Source organism: Xyrauchen texanus, chromosome 32 (genome assembly GCF_025860055.1).
Source record: "Xyrauchen texanus isolate HMW12.3.18 chromosome 32, RBS_HiC_50CHRs, whole genome shotgun sequence".
Lineage (NCBI taxonomy): Eukaryota > Metazoa > Chordata > Actinopteri > Cypriniformes > Catostomidae > Xyrauchen > Xyrauchen texanus.
The window spans coordinates 10,221,728-10,242,467 of NC_068307.1; the positions used below are offsets into that span (position 1 = coordinate 10,221,728).

The 20,740-nt window shown below is 40.6% G+C and overlaps 1 protein-coding gene across 1 annotated transcript in view; it reads right to left on the minus strand.

The window, feature by feature from the left end:
* LOC127625856 (forkhead box protein P4-like) overlaps positions 1 to 20,740 on the minus strand; it is a 157,033-nt gene that overhangs the window by 12,792 nt on the left and 123,501 nt on the right. Inside the window, 7 exon segments of the mRNA XM_052101269.1 lie at positions 633 to 754; positions 7,369 to 7,470; positions 7,802 to 7,878; positions 9,554 to 9,715; positions 9,718 to 9,754; positions 11,996 to 12,079; positions 16,278 to 16,365. Of these exon segments, the coding sequence (XP_051957229.1) occupies positions 633 to 754; positions 7,369 to 7,470; positions 7,802 to 7,878; positions 9,554 to 9,715; positions 9,718 to 9,754; positions 11,996 to 12,079; positions 16,278 to 16,365 (672 nt within the window).

Below are 20,740 nucleotides of genomic sequence, written 5' to 3' on the forward strand. Positions count from 1 at the left end.
CAGTTAAATAAAGGCTCCCATTTTAGACTATAAAGCTTCAGAGAGTCTCAGCAGGCAATGTTCAAGAGTGCCGGCAGAACCACTAGTCGCATCAGGTTTGGTTTCATTTACAACGGGTTATGATGGTGCCATGTTTAATTTGAGAACTACAGTAGAGGAGAAGATTTTCAGTGACAACCTAAATATTGGTTTGTTAGTTACACAAAGCTATCATGTGGCTTCAGAAGACACATGGTGGGATGGACTACTTTTGTGGTGCTTTTATAGTGTTTTTTGTTTTTTAAATCACTGCCTCCAGAGCCTAAACTGGACATTTTGTTGATCGTATGAGCACATGTGAACTCCAGTGTCTGGATGAAATGTCCACAGTGTGACTGCAATAGTGAGTTGGATTTTTAGTTGTAAATGACGGAATACGGTCAACAGGAATGACTATTTTATTAACTGTACCCCCTAATTCAAATCCCAACCCTAAGCCTATCTGTCAGTGGTGTTAAAATGTAATTTAAGAGCGAAAATGGTTTAGAGCAACATCTGGATTCCCAGTGTGATCATGTTGAAACTATTCCTTCTAATGACACCCATCTGAGTGACGAAGTTCAGGCGGGCACACAGGGTGTGAGTCTACATACCCGGTCATCTTTGGTGGTCTCCTCTTTTGGTATTCCAATTCGTCCACGGTCCAAACTGCACCCTTGACGTTCTCCACCCGCACAAAGCACTTGTGCAGACTCAAGTTATGGCGCACAGCATTCTGTGAAAACAAAGAGACATCGATGAAGTCAGTTTTCAGTTCCGGTTTGACTTTTCGCCGTAGGTATCATAAGCGGAATCGGTTCTGCTTCACTGTCAATGCTGGAAATGCAATTATAGTGAGCTCTGATATAAACAGCCTTTAATAATGGCATAAATCTTATACCTGCTTTCTAATTAAAAGAGCGCACGTGATGATGAGCACAAAAGATTGTATGGCTCAGGCAGGGATGTGTCGACCGAGCGTTTCTCTCCATCTCCCCCTCACCAACCATACACATACACACACACACACACACAGGCGTGTGCGATCTCTAAGACACACACAACCAATTAAGTGCACATTCTACTGAGGGAAAGTGACAATGTGGTGCCACACCATCATAACAGTGGGAGTATCTTTGAGAAAAAAAAAGAAAGAAAGAAAATGATGCACCCTACACACTAACAGCGAACCAACCCCCTGCTTTTTTATTTTAAATCTCACTAAACAGCCACTATCTAGAATAACACCCTCAAGGGTGGCCCCTTCCTTTTCATCTGCTATTTGTAGTTTGTTCATGCCCAATTTCATTACCAATTTTAATTTGTGTATAATTAAATCCTGTGTATTTTTTTCAGACACACTTTTTTTTCAGAATCCATGAGGGAGGGACTGCTGATGCTGGAATCACTCCTAACCATAATTACAAGTGCCATAATCAGGCAAGGCCTCCCTCCTTTGAATAAATTTCCCCACACAGGAGCGATGATGCTTAGTTTTGCAAATGAGTATGACCCCAATTTCAGCCTGCCACCTCACCGATTTTATTTGCATTCCCATCCGTGATGAAAGACTAATTCTCACAGTTAAAACATTAGCAGCAATTTAAAGGGGGTCAGCCTTGGCAGACATAAACAAAATGCCTGCCTTGCTGCATGTGTGTGTGAGTGACTGGAGGGGTGGCAGCTCAGGAGAAGGTTGAGGGGCATAGCATCATTAGAAAGATGATGCATGTGTCAGACGGGTTTTGGAGCCTTCAGTGACAGTGTCCACACAAAGAAGGACGACGCCATAGCCGCCATTTTACCATTTCATCTGCCCCAGTGATCCCCCTTCATGTCTGTACATTAATAAGCCTGGAAATTAAAAGCTACAGAGGATGCATGTACAGTAGAACTTAAAGTCAACATGAAACAGCGTTCGCAACTTATTTTACTTCAGTAGTGTGATATACTGTATTATGATATTCAACAGAATTTTTTTTTGTAAAATTCCCTGATATTTCCAAGTTTTCTATGACCCTGATAACATTTTTTTGAAAAATGCATTTTCTTCGGACTATCATGCAGCAATGAATCATTCACGATGAGTGCATTTACATGTGCATCAATACGCTGATAACTATCAAAGCTCAACTTATATAAAAAAATAAAATAAAAAAAACACAACACTTTTGATGTCAAAACTTAAACAGGCATATGCATAACACTTGCACACACTGGATAAGCCAGTAAGAATGCTGGTAATGGTGCTTACTGTACATGCAATGCGAAATTAGGGTAATGGTTTATGCTTAAATTGTTTATGACCTTACCCTGATAAAGGAAAATGCATTACGGCATTTAAATGACCTTACACATTGTTGACTTAATAAGCATAATCAGTGTAAGAATGTGCATGTAAACCCTACAAGACCAGGAGCATGTATTATGAAAGCAAATAGTTAAAATGTAATATCATGTTGCCTTCAGCTTTTTATTGTCAGTTCGCAACATATCAACGTTAAAGGATACCCAGGACAACTGTGGGCTTAAAACTTGCCAAGGGCACAAGACAAAATACTCAGTCTACACACTCCTAGCCTCAATCAAAGGAAGTACCATGTAGCAGTGAAATGAAATTCTTCCTGCAAACACCAGGGAAAATATTCCACTGTGGAAGACAAGGACAGAAATGAAAACCATTAATATTCATTAAAAAAAAGAACAAGGCCCAAATAAATGATTAGCGTGGGTTACAAATATTTCTCACTTTCAATTCGTGATCATTGATTAAACAAATCCTGCGAAATTCAAAGAAGAGAAGAGGATATTAATGGAAAACTGAGAATTACACAAATAGCTGACAGAGGCTACATACTGAGACATCTCCGCAGGCATAAAAAAAGAAGAAAAAAAAACCTGGATAAATGCGCATACGGAAAAGGTACACTGAGAAAAATGAAAAGTGATTTGCGTTTTCAGCCACTGTCCATCTTGCGAGTAAGAGCCACCCTCCTACTGATCAATGACTTCCTGTTCTCTCTGGACTTGACTTTTCATGAAATATAGATCGCCATTAAGAGCACCAGAGAACATGCATCTGCATTTCTATATTTAATACCGGGGCCAAATGACTGGTAAGAGAGGAGGACGAGTGAGAACGTAGGGTTATTAAAAAAAGAGTAGAGAGAGAGAGAGTGAGACAAGGTGGGAAGGGAAAAAAAAAGTATGGGACTCTGGTGGAGAAAAAGTAGATGTATCCATTAATTGTAAAATTTCATAAATGTGAAATGAGTTGTTAAAGATATTCCTGCCACTTTCGCCTCGTTTCCCTCAACTCTCACTGGCTAAGCTCACTAACTGCTTCTGGGTGCCACTGTGGTTCAAGGCTATTAGCCCGCTGTTCTGTCTTGCCGCCCTCTGTCTCCCTGCGTCCCTCTCTTACCTCACCGTCTCAGTGTCGCTCTCTCTCATTCCTCTCCTCCAGAGGATCACACAAATGAGCCTTGGGCCAGTGTTGGCTGAATGTGGGGCAGCACCTCCTTAGCCCAGGCTCCAGGCCACATGAATGGTTAATGATGAGACTGACTTACTGACATGAAGAGAGCTATGCTATGTGGCATCCTTTTCGTCCCTGGCCTAATAGCACCTTGCCATTTCTTGGTCCACAGAGGGAGAGGACACAGGGTGTTGGAGAGAAAGTAATTTATTAGCACATCTTTGTGAGGGAAAATGAAAGGCTGAGCAGGGTGATGGGGAAATGGGCCACTAAATGGAAAGGTTATACACGGGTGGCCAAAAGTTTGGAATAATGTACAGATTTTGCTGTTTCAAAAGGAAATTGTTACTTTAATTCACCAAAGTGGCATTCAACTGATCACAAAGTATAGTCAGGACATTACTGATGTAAAATCAGCACCATCACTATTTGAAAAAATGCCCCATTTCCAGCAACCATCACTCCAACACCTTATCCTTGAGTAATCATGCTAAATTGCTAATTTGGTACTAGAAAATCACTTTCCATTATATCAAAGACAGTTGAAAGCTATTTGGTTTGTTAAATGAAGCTTAACATTGTCTTTGTGTGTTTTATATGTAATGTATGTAATAGACTAGCATGTCTTAAGGTCAATATTAAGTAAAAAATGGCAAAAAAGAAACAGCTTTCTCTAGAAACACATCAGTCAATCAAAGGTTACTTTCGCTTTCTGTTTTCACACTCCCTATAATTGAGTTAAGATTGCGGTAAAGCTTGACTTAAATACATGCTTGTGTTTCATCTCTTTATTCTTACGTCAGCTGGCATATAGTGAAAATGAATGACGGGATGGCAAAGGAGAACACGAGTGGGAAGGTGATTACCACGATCAAAGGTTTGTTGTAAAATCCTAAAAGACGTGTCCAAAAAAACGATGATAATCCATTCACATGTGGAGAGAATATCTAAAGGTCAGTAATACAGATATCCATTATTAAATATTATTGAATAATCATATCAACATTCTAATCTAATGCATCTCAATCTTAACTGTAGGCTATTATTTCCCGCATTAAATAGAACTGAACATTTAACGATGCAAAATACCAACTGAACTAATCAACATTTTAATATCGAGTAGTTTGACTGTAATCGATTGCCATCTAAATTTCTTTTAGTGCCTAGGCTAATTTATACATTATACATTTGCAGATGAAGAAGCTCAGGAAATGCGAGTAGAGGAAAAAAATTGTAGAACATTCTGAAAATGTATTTTTTTTTAATTCACAGAATTATAGGGCAAGGTTACTTAAAAGAAGTGCAATAATAGTTTTGTTTTTTTGCATCTAGCAATTTATTTAATTGATCAAACCCAGAGAATGCTGCCAATATGTTTCAAAAGTAAGATTATTATTATTTAATAATTAGTCTTGTGCTAATGTTAGTGTTCTAATAAAGACATTGTAGCTTTTCTTCTAGTATTGTGTATTAGTTTTCATTTAATACACCTTCTGCATGGAAGGTTGTGATATTAAAAAGCATACTGAAATAACTTTACAGTGGAGAGGTAGATAGGCGCTAATTTTGCCATGGAGCGAACATGGAGCGGGGTTTCTCTAACCCAGGAGTGCGGAGCGAGCGAGGAGTGGGAAATGGACAACCCGGAGTGGAGTTGGAGTGGAGTGATTAAAGAATGCTTTGAGCGCGGAAGGGAAATTGTTGCCGCTCCACTCCACTCACATACTCTGCTAATGTTAACAAATACAACTATTGATTTTAAAAATGTATTAGTACAGGGTATATGTTGAAATTAACATTAAATAAGATTAATAATACTTAGGTATTGTTCATTGTTATTCCATGTTAACTAATGTTGTTATCTAATGTTACCAAATAGACACATATTGTGATACCAAAGAAATTAATAATTTTTTTTTTATATAAAGAAGACAGAGATTAAAATTTGTGCACGCAACAGGCATACACAGGTTTGTTGATGTTTAGAATTGGCATCATGTGGTTAAAGAATCTGCTTGACATCAAGGTCTGGAGTCGAACACATATGGAAGGTGGAGCAGCTGATGACAGCAGCTGGTTTACAGGGGCCAGGAAAGCCAAGTTCTGTGCCCAGGGGAGGGCAGCTCTCCTGTGGAGGGCTCCAGTGGAGTGTGGCATGATGGAGGTGGTCCGGAGATGCAGATTTGATCTAGAACTGGCTCTGGACCAGCGGGGAGCACGTTAATCAACCAGTACAAATTAAACAGCCTGATAAGGGTCTGCTGCATTACAATGCTACGTGCCCATGGACTGATAAAGCGCCACTGAACAAGTGTGTGTGAGGGTGTAAGCATACACACAGAACCAGAGGGCAGTTGTATGGATATGCAAGGGCTCTCTGACTTTATATATAATTTCAAAGGATTGGAAAATGTCTAATTGTTTTAATCAGGAAGGTACGAGAGGCCATGCTTTATTGTGAACAGTGTTGGGTAAGTTACTCAAAAAGAGTAATCCACTACGTATTATGAATTACTTCTCTAAATTTGTAATCAGAGTACTTTAATAATTACATCATGGGAAAGTAATCATATTATTAATTACTTTTCTTTTAAGTTACTTCACATAAGCTTAGTTTTTCTTTCCAATGAACTCAAAATAATGTCTAGACATTACAATAATTGTGAATATACTTGGCACTGAAGGGTGTGTTAGGGACAAAGTGAAGCCATACTTGTAACCGAAAAATTGCCTATATGCAATGTATCTTCTAGCCTAATATAAAGTCACTGCATATGTCTCTTGATAATGATCTGGGTTGAATTTATTGGAATTCAATGGAGAACTTTGTGAGTGGCACTCAGTGGTGGGGCATCATTTTGGTGCACATTGATTGGCAATGTACAGTATGTACGTTCATAGAAAACAACGGTTTTGAATATAAGGACGCTGTATATCGTCCATCTGCTGCGTCTGGTGTGTGACCCCCTTTACTGCTGCTTCCTCCTTCCACCTATCAAACACCAGTCAGAAGGGCTGATGCCACAGAGTGCTTTACCTCATATTCACAACAATGAGGAGAGCACATCAGGACACCAAAAAAGGAGAAAAAAATGTATACAAAAAAGAAAAAACTGATCTTGGAAAGGCCGGGTCATAACTTGGCTGTGTGGGTGAAGGCAGGCATCATTAATAACCTCACTATTGTTGGAGCTGCACAGAAGGCTGTATCTCTGTTGTACCTGCTGTACCCCTTGGCACAGAGGGAGGATTTATTGTTGTTTGGGTCGTACTGAACAATGGGCCACGTCTGTTGCTCTGTTTTTATCTCTGTGAGACTCACATAAAATAAGGAGCCCTCCAGTCTCACTGCCAGGACGCCAACGAAAACAAGCTAGATCTACTAAACAATGGCCCCATTTACACCTTGCATTAACATGCCTTTTCAGTGATTGGATCGCTTTTAGATAGCCCTTGATCACATTAAATGCCAAGTGTAAATGTATCCAAATGGATCACTGAAACCACATTCGGAGGTGGTCAGGGACAAATTATGACCACATTCAAAGAGGTGTAAATGCAAATGCATTATCTGGATACAACTACATAAGTAATTAATTATGTGATGAGGTGATGCTACATTCATCATCGCTCGCATCTCTTTCCTGTTTTCTAATTACTATGAGGATTACGCAACACTCGCGCGGAACCAGGCTTCAACAAAAGTATGCAACAAAAGTATACTTTGGCCGCCCAACATTTCCAGACGTGCAGACAGTCCGTATTTGTTCACGTCATCAGTGCATCAAACATCAATGGAAAGAAGCATACCCGAACATTTAGGGAAACAAAATGTATTGAATGTTTGAAAACCATATTTAATGGGACATTACCTTCCATGTTGCTGTGTTTCTCCTGAAATAGGCGAACATTCGTGTAAACCAGTTATAGATCTCGTTTAGAGTCAGCTGTCGGTCAGGGGCTTCCAGAATGGCCTGGTGAATAAAATGAAGAGAGCGGAAGAGAGAACGGAAGAGAGAGTGTGAGCAGGTGTCAAGAGGTGATTCAAATGGCTGTTATTAGTGAAACATTAGCTGATGGACCGTTTCCAGACAGGCAGCCAGTGCATTATGGATAGTGCCGTGCATTTCAGCATGAGTGACACAGAGCTAAGAGATGCGCATAAATCCTTAGTTACCAGCATGCACCTTTGAACTTCACTCAAGTGCACTGGAGTACGGAAATCGCAGTATAGATCAGTAGATCTCTCTCTCTCTCTCTCTCTCTCTCTCTCTCTCACACACATACACACTCAGGCTGACTTACGTGCCGTATGAGGGAGGCATAGGTGAATGGAGGCCTGACATCAGCATTTTTGTAGAATTCACAATTCTGTGCGAGTTCTGTAATAGACCAAGATCAGCAATAATTATTACAAGTGTGCAGACTTTCATACCTATACCTTTTAACTTAAAAACTTGATGTTGATTAAATTGATCAAATGTACAGGTCCTTCTCAAAAAATTAGCATATTGTGATAAAGGTCATTATTTTCCATAATGTAATGATAAAAATTAAACTTTCATATATTTTAGATTCATTGCACACCAACTGAAATATTTCAGGTCTTTTATTGTTTTAATACTGATGATTTTGGCATACAGCTCATGAAAACCCAAAATTCCTATCTCAAAAAATTAGCATATTTCATCCGACCAATAAAAGAAGTGTTTTTAATACCAAAAAAAAGTCAACCTTCAAATAATTATGTTCAGTTATGCACTCAATACTTGGTCGGGAATCCTTTTGCAGAAATGACTGCTTCAATGCGGCGTGGCATGGAGGCAATCAGCCTGTGGCACTGCTGTGGTGTTATGGAGGCCCAGGATGCTTCGATAGCGGCCTTAAGCTCATCCAGAGTGTTGGGTCTTGCGTCTCTCAACTTTCTCTTCACAATATCCCACAGATTCTCTATGGGGTTCAGGTCAGGAGAGTTGGCAGGCCAATTGAGCACAGTAATACCATGGTCAGTAAACCATTTACCAGTGGTTTTGGCACTGTGAGCAGGTGCCAGGTCGTACTGAAAAATGAAATCTTCATCTCCATAAAGCTTTTCAGCAAATGGAAGCATGACGTGCTCCAAAATCTCCTGATAGCTAGCTGCATTGACCCTGCCCTTGATAAAACACAGTGGACCAGCAGCTGACATGGCACCCCAGACCATCACTGACTGTGGGTACTTGACACTGGACTTCAGGCATTTTGGCATTTCCTTCTCCCCAGTCTTCCTCCAGACTCTGGCACCTTGATTTCCGAATGACATGCAAAATTTGCTTTCATCCGAAAAAACTACTTTGGACCACTGAGCAACAGTCCAGTGCTGCTTCTCTGTAGCCCAGGTCAGGCGCTTCTGCCGCTGTTTCTGGTTCAAAAGTGGCTTGACCTGGGGAATGCGGGGATGTTTCTACTCCAGACTCAGTCCACCGATTCCCAAGGTCTGGAATCGGTCCTTCTCCACAATCTTCCTCAGGGTCCGGTCACCTCTTCTCGTTGTGCAGCGTTTTTTGCCACACTTTTGCCTTCCCACAGACTTCCCACTGAGGTGCCTTGATACAGCACTCTGGGAACAGCCTATTTGTTCAGAAATTTCTTTCTGTGTCTTACCCTCTTGCTTGAGGGTGTCAATGATGGCCTTCTGGACAGCAGTCAGGTCGGCAGTCTTACCCATGATTGCGGTTTTGAGTAATGAAACAGGCTGGGAGTTTTTAAAAGCCTCAGGAATCTTTTGCAGGTGTTTAGAGTTAATTAGTTGATTCAGATGATTAGGTTAATAGCTCGTTTAGCTTTTCATGATATGCTAATTTTTTGAGATAGGAATTTTGGGTTTTCATGAGCTGTATGCCAAAATCATCAGTATTAAAACAATAAAAGACCTGAAATATTTCAGTTGGTGTGCAATGAATCTAAAATATATGAAAGTTTAATTTTTATCATTACATTATGGAAAATAATGACCTTTATCACAATATGCTAATTTTTTGAGAAGGACCTGTATGTGTGTGCAGTTATGAACCTCACCTGATGCGATAGGGGTGCAGAACTTGTCGGAGTTGCGCCTGCGGATGGGTCCGACTCCATGTAGGCTGGAGGAGCTGATGACAGAGGGTCCCTGTCTCATGGGGGTGATGGGGGTGGCGGCAGAAGTGGGGGGGTGGGGCAAGCCCTCAGGAAACCCCTCGCTTTCTCTTTTGACAGGGACACACTGGAGGCCAGGTTCAGCTAAATAGGAGGAAATGCATAGTTTAAACCTTGCTGACAATAATCAAAACTCGCAAATGACCAATCTGGGTGCTGTAAGCGATTTTTGTATGCGATTTTTATAGTTGTCAGTTGAGGGCGCTATTTTGCTGCTGTTGTTTTTGACAACAAATTCTGCTCTAGGTTGGTCTCAATAAAGCTCATTTGGTTTCTTTGAAAAGCAGGATTTTGGAAAGAGGTAGTAACATGCCTAATCCAACAGCTCAGCTTGTGGAAATTCAAGACTGGCTAAAATCGCTTACAGCACCTTTATCATGCAGAGTCAACGATAAGTAAGTCATTTGTAGGTTGATTTCACTGCTGCTCTGTAGCACAAACAATGTTTGAGCGGACGGTCCAGCCTGACTCACCAACACTGGCTCGACCAATGGTGTCAATTTGGGGTGGAACTATCTGTTTGTAAAACCAATGGAATTATACCTGAGATAACATGCAAAACTATGACACTGAAAAACATAAATCCCTGCCTTCCTCTATTTGGCACACATCTTAAGCCTTGATTGTAATTTGCATTATTTTCATTTTGTACAGTAATCTCCAAAAATTGCAATTACAACCCAGGAAATATAATCATCATCAAATTGTCATTGGTCTCCTACTGTGAAGAGCGCATGCTGTGATCAGTGCCAGCCCATCCATGCCAAGCATTTGACACAGTGACACCACTTTAAGATGATCCTGCTCAGCCGATGAAATTCAAACAAAGCACCCTGCAAACCGCGTTTTTCAGACACGCGCGGGAGCACACACACAAACAAGGCTCCTCGGTGACATGTTGTCTGCAATTAAAGCCACGCGAGAGGAGCAAAACAAAACGATACATGGTAGGAGGGGGGAAAAACAATCTTGCAACAAACAATGCTTTTGGTTACCCACCCTCTTTGTGGCCCTGCTCTGCCCAATTAGCTTCGGTGTGCACAGAGCGCTAGGAAACAGCTTTCTCGATCGCTCAGGGAGTCTTTTTCAGGGTTGCTTGTTTTGCTCTAATTAAAACCATCATGTGCACGTGTGAGCAGCAAGAGATTGAGTGAGCGAGCGAGAGAGGGAGAGAGACAAGAGGGTGGGCGTAGTTGGGTTGAAGCTAATATGGAGAATTAAACAGTGCCAGCCCTCTATTCTCTCTCTATCCACATTGCCACTGGAGCCAACCTGGCCCATCTCCAGTAATTTGAGGAGCATAATGGTTTAACAGGTACTTAATTAATGCTGGAGCGGAGCCAGTTTGCCGTGCCAAACACAGAATACTCTTAATAGCGGTCAATGCCACACATGCTTTTATGCTTTTACTAAGCTATATGCTTTCTCTTGATCACCCTTACAATTATCATTTTTTCATTCTCGTCTAGGTCGCTGGGACCGGTCTGGGATCAGTTTCCCATTACTGTCTAATGGCAGCTGATGCAGAGAATTTGTCACCAAACAGGAGATGGGGCCTACGTTCACCCTCCGCCTTCATTTATAACCCCTCAAATTAAGACACTCCACTTCTAATTGACAATTAATTTCAACATCTTCGTATTTTAATAAGACTACTCATCAATCTCAGTATGAAATATTCATTAGATTCCTAATAATTGCACAGGCAGCTGGTGGCTTGAGGGGAATAAGCATTGTGATGCAAGAGTATGAAGGAGCAATGTGGAATATCTAGGCTTTCCTGCCCAAAATATGCACAATCACTTCTACCTTGACATAAACACAAGCGCATTTCAAACATCTTTTGAGTGTAAATATCTTAACTTAATCCCTTCTACAGGAGCTGGGAGTAAAACAAGCCAGGTGTAGTCATTACAAAGGGAACTCGATTTGTGTGTCTTAAAGAGTCTTATTCCATCACTACACTTGATTTGACGGTGTTTAAAGGCATATTTGAATAAACGATTCATTGCTTTTGTTAAGCATAGGAATAAGGTGAACTTGTAAACCTATAAGTGGCTCATTGGCATGTAGCAGGCTACAATGTGATTATAGTGTGTAGTGTTGCTCTCCTGGAACATGATCTAAATGCAGAAACACACAAAGAGCTGGAGGATACAGGGGAAGTCATGACAAATAGAGCACTTCCTCTAGTCTCCAATAGAGAGCACTTTTTAGTCCCTGCCTTCCACAGAAATCATTGATTTCTATGATTGTATGCTAATTTCTGGTACAAACAATTACAAAATACAAACACATTTGACAGGTTAAATGTTTTGAACTTACAGGTTGGTTGAAAGGCTTTGGCTCTGATGGACGCATGTGCAGGTGGGCCATCATGGCCTGCAGACGCTCGCTCTCTTTGGCCAGCTAGAGCACACACATAAACACGCACAAACAAATTAGAAAAAGGGCCACAAGCTATTTAAATGTTTTTTTTTTACTACAACCAAATCCTTACAGTAATAATATAAATTATGAAGAATCTGAATTGATTCTTTCTAAACACGGGCTATGACACTTTTATGAACATCTGCTTGTATTCAGTGCTTTACTACATCCTACTTGTTTAAGTGAGAGTAACACTTTTTACTAACTTTATCTAGACTTTTTAAATTCTTGTTGATTCTTGCATTAAACATTTCCCATTTAATGTTTCCTTTTCAATTACCAAGAATATTTTTGATAAGTTATGTTTGTCTTTTTTCATTATTTTCTTTATATGCAGCAAAGCTGAAAAAGCATTGGCTATATGAATCTCAAATTGTTTTTACAAAATGATAAAAAAGCACATTAAATCTGGAAAAGAATAATAAGAAAAATAAAGGTGTGCAGCTTATGTGGGCACTTCTGAGATAAAGGAGAGAGGGAGTGATTTTACATTCTGCCTGTTATGCAGCTCAGCTTGGAGGGATGTTGACATGCCGTTTCACAGCTCTTGATACCATCGGGAGATAAACATCTCACCATTGCTCTTCCCCTCTCCCGCTTTCTTTCTATTGCTGCGTGTCTTTGAGACACTTGCCCTGCAACCACACTCGTCCCTGTTTGACATTCCTAACTGCCTTTTAGTTGAGGCACAGCCGGTGTGTCTTAATCAGCTCACTGCCTCAGAATCCTCCAAGACTGCCTCATTGGCATAAAAAATGGCATTTCTCACACAGAGAAAAACAGATAATTAAATTTTACTGTACTTATGAGACTAAAGTTAAATTCGATTAAAAACTATAGTGCAATTGTCTAGAATAAATCGTTAAGCTAGATTCAACAATACGCGGTGGCAAAGCGTTTTGAATGATTTTCAGTATGTTGCTATGCGGTTGCTTGGGTGTTCTAGGTGGTTGCTTACTGGCCCAAATCAAAAGCCCACCACTGAGTCAATTTGATATTCTAGTCCCTAGATATGGCTGGGGGGGTCCTCTCTTAATGCAAGTCTATGAGAGATGAGAACTTGCATAGTACACCAGGAGAAAAATCTAAGTTTCAATCACTTTTAAATTTAATAGCACGCCTCTTCTCAGCAAGCTGCACGATTTGAGATATCATTTTGTTACACACCAAAGTTTAACAGTTAGAGTTAGGGATTTGTTCTAGCAATTCTTGCTTCAGAAAGTACCACTAACAAGTCATGGCCCCTCATTGGTTCTTAATCAAATTTGAGCTCTTAAAATCAACCTCAGGATATGATTATGTTTTTGATGTGTTGTTTTTGCATACTATGCTTTTGCTCGACTAAAGTCATCCCATTAACTGATGTTTTTATTTAGAGGCTGTCCCGTGCTGGTCAGCAGTGTAATAAAAGCAATGGAAAAACTGTGCTGGTTTCCTGGGAGAGACAGCAGGTTGGCAAGGGGTTGGCACTGGGGTGGCTGAGGGTGGGCAAGGGGCCAGTTAGATTGTTTGGGGCCCAGTAGGTGAAAGGACGGAGGTAGACGAAAGAGACAGAAAGTGCTTGGACATGGGCTGGCTCTCTTGTCAGTTCTCATCTCCCCTGCATCAATCTGGATGCGTTTAAATGTTGTGTGTGGGCCATGGCAAACACAGCTTGCTGCCTGCGTGCCTGGGAGGGTAGTGTTTTTTTGAGAAAGCATTGTTTTGAGGGGTTTATTTTTGGGAATGAGAGTAGATGGAGAATGCTGATGAGAGGTCGTGTGAAAGGAAAGAGAAGCCGACCAATAACAAGGTTGGTCTGACTGGCTTTTTATGACAGGGAAGTAGTTCTGCCACGTAAATCTGGAGGGTCTGAAGTGCCCGTCTCAATGTACGCCCATCCACGAGATTAGTTGTTGATTTACGCCTCCGAAAGGAGAGGAATTCTACCACTGCAGGCACGGTGAGGTTACTCGACCTGCGTTTTAGTTTGAGAAGAGCGAGTGGCTCTCCGAGACAACTTCCCTTATAGCTATGAGTCCCTTTAAAGTTACATAATGTGTCTGACCCGATGGCCTGTCAGTGTCTGCCAATTCTAACTGTCACTAGATACTCTGCTGACGGCCTCAGCATCCAAACAAATTACCCACATGGACAATAAAACACTACCCACCATTAAACATAGCACATTTCAGGGTCAACCAACATTTACAACACTGTACTGAGATCTTACAACTGACTGACTTGTCTGAACATTCCCACTTAACTAGACTGAAAATCTCCCAAAATGTGTACCACTGAAGCGAAAAGACTGTAGCCGTGCCATCAAAATGTACTCACTGTTCATTTACTCACTTTCTTATTGTTTTAAACCAGTATGACTTCCTTCTGTGGAACAAAAAAGGAGATGTTAGGCCGAATGCTTTATTCACTTTCACTGTATAGAATAAAGATGCAATGAAAGTGAATGGTTACTGAGGCTGTCATTCCGCCTTATGTCATACAGGTTTGGAACAACTTGAGGGTGACAAAATTACAGAATTTAACATTTTTGGGTGAACTGTCCCTTTAAACTTTTGGCCTTTTTAACCCAAGCTGAATCTGCGAATAACGCAAATCCACTGAGCTAATTAGAAAATGGCCATAATTTGCACTAGGGCCGATGTTAAGAGAATGAAGCCGGGCATGAAGGGTGTCAGCGGGCGAAGGAAGGCTTTAGCACTTCCCATGTCCACTCTTCTCCTTATCAGCTCTCTCATTAGAGATGACACTGCGTATGTGCATGCGACAGGCAGCCTGTGGTGCTTGCAGAGAGCCCCACGGCAGGAGGGAAGAGAGAGGTGCTGGGAAAAACTCTCTAATTGGGATCCATCAAAGGCAGATATTCTGGCCTCCACTTTCGCACCCACACTCTACATCACTATATCTATTACAAGCTCCAGTGAGCTCTATCAACTCATGTGACAGGTAATAGGCAGAAAATCATGCCAGCTGTATGTAGGTGTGTGTGTATGTGAGACAGTATGGAATAGTTCAAGAAGACCAATGCTGTGTCTTATTGCACTCCCAAGTTCCCTATGACGTGAATCAGCCTATCGTCAACACAAATTCAGGCAAATGCCTCGGTCCACTTAACCATTGGATCCATTTGTGACATTGATAACACAATTACCTGTGACACAATTATGAGTTTGCACATTAATATGTAGCAGTTACTTATAAACAACTTTTCTGAACAGGGCTCTACAGAGCTAGCATGTGCTAGTGAATATGACATAGAGTGAATAAGGAAAATTATTTGGGTGTGAATTACAGCTAATCTAACACCCAAGCTTATGAAACTATACTGTAGCATACCATCAGAATAAAAATGCCCTAATGCATTGTCATTTTAAAAGGAGCACGTTAGTTATTTTGAATTAAGAGCACCCTTTCTCACTCTCACATGGCTGCGAGCGCTCTTCTCTCACGGAGTTTCTTGTTTGTTTTTAATGTCAAAATGACGGACAGCAATTTGAATTATGATGGATTAACGGATGTTTTGAAAACATGATTTTGAGAAAAACAGCAAGATGCAACACAATGGTGAAAGATCTCCGTCTAGTGCAGGTTTTCATAGAAAAAAAAATATATAAGGACACCGAAACACATCTTCAATAAAACTGTGAGGTAGTTTATGTGTGTATCATAGAAAATGTATTGTTAACATTTTATAACTTTTATGAATAACATTAACATTAAGCATTATTGCATTATACAACGCTAAACAGAGATAGTTACAACAGAAAATACACTCAAATAGTAATAAATGTCATGAGTACTTACTAGTATACTAGGGAGCTGAATGAGAGACACCCCAAGACTTTTGCAAGCACTATTTTGTTAACGAAACTCACCTTGTTCTTTAGAATCATGCAACATTTAACCAAATAACATGGCAAAACAAATTTGCCAAATAACATGGCAAAAGAGGCACTCATGTGGCTTAAAAATGTTATTTTGCAAGATTTTGAGATAATAAAAAGTTTTATTTTTTTGCAAGATTTTTAGTGTTAATTTGACAAGATTTTCAGAAAAATTTAGATTTTGTGAGAGTTCAGAAAAATGTTAATTTTGCAATGTATTATTTTTTAAAGTGTTGGTATTGTTGCGAGTTGTTCAGAGAAACATTGATTTTGAATCTGTGCGTGCATCTCACCTGTATCTCCAGCTGTTGAACGACCTGCATCTGAACCCTGCACTGTGCCGTACTGCGATCATCCAGGGCGTGCTCACTATTCAGGTGCCTGAAAGAGAAAAATCAACAGTTAAATAATGCAAACTTGCAATGCGAGTCAAGTATATCCTGACACTACAGGTCCACTCCACAAAATCAATCTACGTGCAAATAAATCTGTTAGTTGACCCTATCTAAACTCCCAGAGGGAGACGTGTAAGCATATTTGCACCATCTGCAACCAACCATGTCTCTGACCTGCCTCATACAGTATGCACAAACACACATACATACATACATTCATACACCAACACAGTACGGCTGTGACTCAGCTTTTTGGGATTGTTAAACAGAGCAGTTTGTAAATTGTTAGCACTACATGCCCAGACTGTCACATTCTGATGACACATGCACATACCCAAGCACAGAGGTCACTAAAGCACCAGAGATCTAGCTGCAGCATCCTGGCAAACCATGACCTCACACTGACAAACAACCACATCAAAATATGACCACAGATAGCTGTTTATTTTTCCATTTTAGAGAAGAAATATTTTATGGAATCCTCTTGGGAACATAAAGGCCCTCTCAGAGGAAACCCGTAACAATAGTGGATTTCCACTCGAAAAAACACTTTTCATTAGGTGTAACATTAGAACATAAAAACAACATTAGAACATGAAAGAACTGAAAAGAGAAATTTTTCATGATTCAGGATGGCTGAAGCTTGTGTCATATGAACTATGTGTATAAACATATTATGTTTGGAGATGAAGACACCAAAAGAACAACTCCATATTGAAACCATTAAGTTAATTTTTTTTTATTTACGGACAGTCATCGAAGGAGTTGATGACAATGACATCATCTCTATATATTAGATCTGTTCGAATGCCCTTATGTCTTAGTTATTTAGTTGAAACGCAGCTGGAGTGGGATATTATTTTGGAAACGGTTTTGTTTTTTTTGTTAGAAAGCGAAGTGCCGCAGGCCATGAACTCTGAGTGGGAGTTGAAAAAACAAAACAAAAACACCTGTTTATGACATCATATGTTTTACTCATCAAGTGCCGCTTCAGATGGGTGAGCTCTGACCTTAGTTATTAAAGTCATGTTTTCTTTTTGAGGGAGTGTGTAACTCCAAACAAACAAAACAAACAGATGCAGACTACAGAAATGAAACCAAGAGAATGTGAGTCAGATGGATGAAGAAATGAGAGAGATGGTGTCAGACTGAGAAAGGAGCCATTGAAAGAGGAATGAGGCCTACTTTAGTGAGAAGCAAAAATGGACAGGAGACATATTTTTGTATAATGACCTCTAAACTGTATAAAAGTCCATTGTTCCAGGCAACAGATTTCAAAGCTGTCTTACTGTACATAGCTCCAGTCTTTTTCATATCACACAAAATCATTTCTCAAATCAACATTTCATGACCATTTATTTGCTAAATAGCCATGTAATAAGCTGGATATACAGTAAACCTGTCTTTACCACAAAAATAACCCCCCTTCTGAGTGGTACAAGATCCTGATCATGCTGTTGGGGCTTCTTTTGTGATAATGACCAACATACTGTACAATATCTCTTCTTTAAGTCTAGTGTACTCACAGAAAGGAGACCGTCACACTCATTTTAACCACACACCTGGTGAAGTCCAGTGGTGAGGTCAAAGGTCAAGGGAGTGTCCAATGCGAAGGTATGAGTGGAGAAAGCAGGGGTGATGAACAATAACACATACTTCCTTTTGTAAGCATTGAACCTTGTAAAGGAAAACACTTTATGGAGTCAGGGGGTTTAAGCATTACTTTATATTATATAAAACTTTATACATTCTTGTCTTTCTTTCTTTTTTGGTCATTTTAATTGTCCATTTATTCTTATTTCTTTATTTCTCATTCTTTTCTTATTTTTCTATTGTTTAAATCTTTTTTTTAATCACTTTGAATTACCATTGTGTATGAAATTAAAATGCCTTGCCGTGAAGCACTGATCAACAAATCATTTACACACTCCCTGATATATTTCCAAACCATCTTCAGTCCGTCTCATCTGACATCATTATGCTCCAGGGAATTTCTGAATTCTTCTGGTGTGAGTGGACTGCTGGGTTAAGTCCCCCGCACAGCGGGAGAGTATGCGTAAGAGGCAGAACCTTTGTAACACTCATTCCCCATGATCCACCATTATTTCCTGGCCTGCGTTATCTCTGCAACACCCGCCACAATCATTTTGAGTATATGTCTGAAGCAAAAGAGGGGTGCGCATTCGTTCGCCATGCAAAATTAAACAAAAACAATGATGTCACCCACTCTGCTAATCCAGGCGTAGATAAAAAAAAATTTCCCCACAAGCACATGATGATAATAACAAAAAACATGATCTCACTTTCTCTCACTCTGTCTCTCCCCACACCCCATCTCTCTCTCTCTCTCTCTCTCTCTCTCTCTCTCTCTCTTGCTTTCTGAATAAAAGGAACAGACCACAAGTTTTATGGCTCATAATAAACAGTAGCAGCGTTTTTTCCGAGAGACACGACAATGAGGCAGTGTTTACTCTCTGTACCCCGACAGGGATTTGAGGAGCATTTACAACACTTGCAGAAAAAAAAACATCACAGGCCGGCCTCAAAAATTGAACATCATTAAAGAGCTCAGGGCAAGGAAGAGAGAGTGTAAGAAAGAAAGAAAGAGAGAGGATGAAGATCGAGAGAGAGAGAGAGAGAGAGAGAGAGAGAGAGAGAGAGAAAACTAAAGATTGAGAATTATAAAAAGTAGTCATATTAGACCCAGGTAAAATCAGCAAACCATTTTTTTTATTTTTTATTTTTTTTTAGTTTAGTGGAAATGTGAGTTTAGTGTTTTAGTGTTTTTTTTTGAGTTTAGTGGAAATGTGAAATTCCACATAATGTACTTAAACATGGTAAAATATGTTAAACTGAGTGGAGAGTACTACACTCATATTGGTAAATATGCATTATCCACAGGGTTTCGATACTTTTGAGCAAAGAATTTCCATGACTTTTCCAATTGATCGTGATTACTGGATGAGAATTTTTCATAATCATGTGAAAGATACTGTATTGCACATAAAAAGCTGATGAAAAATCCTGGAGTTAAGCATAAGTAGAAAAAGAAAGTCCAGTGATTATCTTAATCTCTAGGTTTGCCATGACGGTGGGAACCCTTTATCAAATTTGCCAAAATGTGAAATAAACTACCATGCAAGGGCGGGGAAGTGTAGAACTTTGTGACTGACTGGTGTTCCAATTCTACGGAAATCTGCGGAGCTTACTATGGACTTCTGTGGACACAGATACAGTGTGGGGCTCATATTCTGCTATAGGTGACACGCAGCCAGATGGGGCTATAGAATAGACAAAAAGACCAGAAGGAGAGAGAGAATAGAGAGTATCTCTTCTTTTCCTGTCTTTAGTGATGACTAAAGTGTTCTCACTGGGCCATGGTGCACATTACTGACAGCAATATCTGTCATCCCCCAACTCTGTCCCCCCTCTGTCCCCCTCTTATCTCACACCCCCCACACCACTCACCCCCTCCACTTCACCTGAGGCTATATGAAACGAGACACCATGCAACCAAACAACAGCTTTACTCTTAAAACTTTCCCAGACTCTCCGGCTCTTTGATGCGTGTGTCAGCGACCATCATACGTGCTTCTCGCTCCCGCTAGCGTGCACTGAGCATGCTCCTCACCCCCGTCACCAGGGACGATTGGAGGAAATTTACATACACTTCATTACGGCCTGTCAATACAAGCGGGCCCCTAGAGGAAGTGCAGCCCGGGAGTCAAAAGATGATCCGAGTGCCAAGCATCTCCTCCCAGGAAATAAAAGCGCAAAGATATGACCGCCACTCATTAACGGACAAGAACCCCGGCTCGTCGGGCCAATGTAAGAGACGGAGCTGACCTGCGGCATATCAAAGCAGGTGTTCAAGGGAAAGGAAGAGAAAATAAACAGAGGAGAGAGCCCCGAGCCCACAAGAGTGATGGCAGCGGCAACAGTCTATCTCGCACCCTTGTGACAGGCGGACATGTCAAGACTTTCCACTGTGAAGTCTCATTATTTTAACACGCAGAGACAATGGGACTGTTTACATCTCCTTCCCTGTCTGATCTCTTCCTCTCTTTATCTCCTCTCGCCCCCCAGAATCCCTGAAGACCCAAAACTGGCAAGCAGGCACAAAAGAAAAAGAGTTAGCGAGAAGAAAGAAGGCTGGGGAAAAGGGAGAGAGAGCAGATATAGGAAGGGAGGGAGCCTCTTTTTGATGTCTTTGCTTGTATCCAAGAAACAAAGGCTTCAAATTGTAAATAAGCTAATTAAGTAAACCACTAACGAAGCGTGAAAACAATTTGCTTGACCCAGCAGTGGAGCGCTCTGGGATGGAGAGGCGGAGACAGGAATTATGGGAGCAGGGAGCTAAT